Source organism: Furipterus horrens, unplaced genomic scaffold (assembly GCF_987537825.1).
Source record: "Furipterus horrens unplaced genomic scaffold, mFurHor1.1.pri manual_scaffold_6, whole genome shotgun sequence".
In the NCBI taxonomy this organism is placed as follows: domain Eukaryota; kingdom Metazoa; phylum Chordata; class Mammalia; order Chiroptera; family Furipteridae; genus Furipterus; species Furipterus horrens.
The window spans coordinates 154,764,655-154,769,439 of record NW_028327176.1 but is presented as its reverse complement, the minus strand read 5'-3'; the positions used below and the strand labels follow the sequence as shown (position 1 = coordinate 154,769,439).

At 36.2% G+C, this 4,785-nt stretch overlaps 1 protein-coding gene across 1 annotated transcript; it reads right to left on the bottom strand.

Annotated features, from left to right (window-relative positions):
* Positions 1-3,859: 3,859 nt before the first annotated feature.
* Positions 3,860-4,585, bottom strand: LOC150007645 (translationally-controlled tumor protein-like). Its single transcript, XM_090280596.1, has one exon. The coding sequence runs from the start codon at positions 4,578-4,580 to the stop codon at positions 4,062-4,064; it is 519 nt and encodes a 172-aa protein (XP_090136722.1). The 5' UTR covers positions 4,581-4,585; the 3' UTR covers positions 3,860-4,061.
* Positions 4,586-4,785: the final 200 nt, after the last annotated feature.

Here is a 4,785-nt window from a genome sequence, read left to right as displayed (position 1 = left end):
CAAATGTTTGAATTTATATTAGAGAATACATACACTTAAACCCCAACTTACAGAAAAGTTTTATTGGTATATAAACTTCCTTATTTTATTAAATATATATAATATATGTGAATATATTACATATTTGATAAATATATAACTCTATACTATATATAAATATATAATATATATAATATTTCCTGCAGTGACTAAACATTTTCAACCAGTGCTCCCTTCAAAATGATCACCTAAATATGATCATCTCAACCCAAATGTCAAAAAAATTAAAATACTTTTATGCTCACAGATAAAATATTTATTTTGAAAAAGGGAGAAATGGAAAGCATTTTTCTTTTAATCACTTACTTCAGAAATGACAAAGGCTTTTACTTGACATCATGGTTCTATATTTATGAGAGTTTGGGGTTATAAAAAAGAAAAGACTAATTAACAAGAGGCAAGACCAGGATTCTAAATAATGCAATAATTAGCCACAGAACTTGAAAGCTGAGTGGGAATTTAGAGATCTTTGTCATCTGGCATCTAAACTTAAGAGGGAAAGAGCTATGACTACTTTACTTATTGTTCCTTCCCCTTTCCTCGCAGCAGCTGGCACAATGTTAGAATGAAGTAGGAGATTAATAGACATTTGTTGAATAAATAAAATGAACCTAAAGAGGGGAATGGTTTTTCCAAGTTAAAACAGTGAATTTTATAGTAGATTCAAGAATTAAATCTATGTCCTTTGTAGTCTTCTGACTTCTGCTCTGATGCTCCTTCATAACGCTGGAACTTTCTCTGATTTTTAGAGGCAAACTTTAACAACCTGACCACATCCAAACTGAACAGTGATTATTATAAGCAATTTTCTTTTCAGTGGGGTAAATGCTTTTCTAAAAAAAAAAAGAGAGCTTTTATTGCAATACCTCTTTTCTTTTGAGGGGGAGAAAACTTATAAGAAAATTAGAAAATCACCATTTAAGATGCAGTCATGTTAAGTTCTCAGGTCTAGTGTTGTAACAGAACCCACGGCTGCCCCTATTGAAACAGAACCCATGGGCTGTTCAGTTATTAGGGGCCCGATTGCCTGCTGCCAGAAGCATAACTCTCAATACCAGAGTTTGGTGAAAAGAAAAAGAATTGTTTAGTTAATGGTTATATAGATTTAGATTATTTGCGGATTTCTGCCGTTAAGTCTTATTTTCTTTGAAACACCCACAAAGACATAGTTCTGCCTCCCCCTGCCAAACCAGGCTAGTTTTAGAAGTCAGAGATATAGTCTTCCTACTTTCCAGATAGTTCAGTTTTACCAGCAGCTCCCAGTCATTCGATCCTGAATGGGGAAGCTCTGACTGTGTTGCAGTGCCCTCCAGCTCTTCATGCAGAACCATGTGGAGTTTTCAGCCTCTTTATAAACCACATGGAGTTCTCCTTTTCCTTTCAAAGCCACATGGTGTTTGTTCTCCCTTTCCTTTCCAAGCCGCATGGAGTTCTCCTTGCCAAAATCTCTGCAGCCTATTTTTAAATCCCTGACTGTGTCCTGTGATGCAATGGGTGTGGTACTCAGTTCTGACCATTCACAGAAACTTGTGCAGGCTCTGTATGCTCTTTCTGCACCATTTTATGGTCAAAACTCCTCCCATCTTCTTGAAGCCTTGGAAGAACCAAAGTCATTTGCATAACTGAGAAACTAAGCTACTAGCCATAGTAATGCAAAGGCATCTTAAAAGCTTTTCCCTTTTCCCCATCTCCCAAACCACAGGCTCTGGGGATTTTTGGAGACCCCCACTCTGTAGCAGTGTGACCAATTAGTACCGGATGGCCCACAACTTTCTCTGTTCCAATATTGAAAGGCCTATGTCCCAGGAACCTCCTCATTCCTGGACAAATCAGGAAGGCTTGTTACCCTATTCAGATCTAAAGGAGGCAGAACAGGACTGGGGAAGTTTCCTGTTCATATAAGAAACACATGAGGGTTTCTCAGAATATCTATCTTGTGATATTTTGGGAAAAAATGTCATCTTATCTTTATAAGTAAAAATGAGATGTCAAAGAAACATTCAAAATATACCTCAAAAATTTTGAGGTTCTTTGCTGTGTAAAAATTATTTGATTGAAAAAATACGAGAAAGTTTGATACCTTGGTTAGACTGGAAGGATATGAGTGAATACAATGGTAACTCAAGTTTGTATAGGTGAAAAGTGAAAGGTGAAAGGTCTCACATAACTAAATAAGGCATGTTCACATCAGGCTTTGATAAAGATAAGATATATGGTACATTGGGAAAAACAAAGCACAGGTACTTATTGAAGGGTCCAAGACTTCTAAGGGTGCTGCCCAGCGGCCTGTCAGGTCAAATGGACATGTTTTGTCTTTGCATTATGGACCATCCAAGATATGTGAGAGATGTTTTATTTTCAGAAGATCTCAGACACTGGCTTACTAAATTAGGTGTTTTTCTTTTTTTAATTCTGTTAGTGACACAGCTGAAACTAGCTTGAGTAACCAATGAAACCAGGTACAAAACCTCAAGTTATACACCCTAAACATTTCAAACAAATTGGTATAGAACACTTCCAAGGGAATTTTGAAATTTAAATTGCCCACATAATATACCTAGCATATCCCATCTATATCTTGGCCATTCCCAGAGATAAGTATAGAGTTATTCAAGTCCTGCTAACCAGTTGCAAGTTAATACTAACCATGCTCAGTGGATAGTTACTCAAGGTTACCCCTTAGTATTTTCATAGTAAGAAAATTAATTTATAAGAGGTTTATGATTGATTAATAGCTATAAAATAATGAACTTAATTGGAGATTGACTCTCAGAATACTAGAACTAGGAGATAATTTTTGACACCTTACTGTTAACTTAGAATAAATGAAATGGAGTATAACTGCGATTCAAGTAGCAAACCCATGTAACTTAATTTACTGTGAGAAGATTTGAGATCTCATCAATAATTTTAAATTGGTTTAAATAACTCTGGATGACTAACCTTGATGAGATTTTAAAGAAAAGAGAATATTTGTGGATATCCTTGAACTCTGAGACTGATATCAAAAGGCTAGCACACATTTTTATCATAACTCCATAGATGCCCTTATAGAGAATTAGCATTCTGCTCAACTGATCATACGTAACACTCAGGGTGGCATTTCTCATCTTCTTAGTTGAGTCATTTTATCAAGACTCAGGATCTGAGTGATGGCAGCTAGAAAATCTGCCACATTAGTCTGTGTTCATGGCTTAATCTCAAAATCAGGTCCACTTACTTTCTTTTAAAGCTATTTAAGCAGAATACACTACATTTATTAGTTAATTATTTATTTTGTTGAGGTATAATGAACATATAACATTACATTAGTTTCAGGTGTATAATATAATAATTCAATATTTGTATATATTAAGAAATGATCACCAAAATAAGCCCAGTTAACATCTATCACCATATATAATTATACTTTTTTTCTTGTGATGAGAACTTTTAATATGGATTGTCTTATAATTTTTAATGATCTCCGTGACTATTCTTTTTTCTTTGTCTGATACCCTGCTATTCTCCATTCTTAAGTATTTTTCATCCCTTTACACTACCCTCTGTTGGTCCTCACTGGGCTAGTCACTCTTCTCTGATCTTCCAGGCTCTTCTTCACACACATCCCTTTGAAAAAGTGCTTCTAACTTCTTGGAAAATTGACAATCCAGTGTCTTTAGTCTCCCCTTTTATTCATGGCCTCTTCTGTAACATCTTTCTAAAGGAGGGCAAAGTCCTCTGTGGTTGACCCACTGTAAATACTAAAAAATGATTGTTAAGTAAATGAATATATATTAATGTATTTTACTCCAAATAAACATACATATATTTCTTTTTTTTTTTAAGTTTAAATGCATTTTATTTTTAGACAACCTACATGACATGTTTTTTCTTAAAAACAACGCCTCCGCTCCAAATAAATCAAGGTCAAAATAAATGAAGAGCTCAAGATAACATCAGTCCCATTTGTCCAAGTCCTGGTGTGTGGATGAAAAGCAGCCAGTTATGGTGACAGGTGATAGATCCAGATTGCCAATTTGTTAACATTTTTCCATTTCTAAACCATCCTTAAAGGAAATCATATATGGGGTCATACCATCCTCACGGTAGTCCAGCAGAGCAACCATGCCATCTGGATTCATGTTTTCACCAATAAAGAACTGGTAGTTTTTGAAATTAGCAATGATGTGCTTGATTTGTTCTGCAGCCCCTGTCATAAAAGGCTTTACTCTTTCTGGTCTCTGTTCTTCAAGTTTCCCTTTGATTGATTTCATGTAATCTTTGATGTACTTCTTGTAGGCTTCTTTCGTGAAGCTGGTTTCCTGCAAATGATGGTTCATAACAATATCAACACCAGTGATTACTGTGCTTTCTCTTCCTTCGCCCTCGGGGCCTTCAGCAGAGGCATTTCCACCAATAAGCGAATCATCAATATTACCCTCTGTCCTACTGACCATCTTCCCCTCTACCTCCAAACACAGCCCGTCTGCGACTTCCCGGATCTTGCAGATATCGGAGAACATCTCATCATGGCTAATGAGGTCCCGGTAGATGATCATGATGACGGCTGGAAGAATACGACAGCGGCGCTGGCTGAGCAGGAGCCCGGAACTCTACAGTAGAGTGCGGTGCAGCCTGAACGGCGCTCCAGGGGTAGGGGGAGCAGGCGGAAAAGCCATATATTTCAATGTAATAATTTTCTTACATATATGAATGATATAAATATATTTTTTAATTAAGGAGGAGAAAAATGTTTTTAGTTAC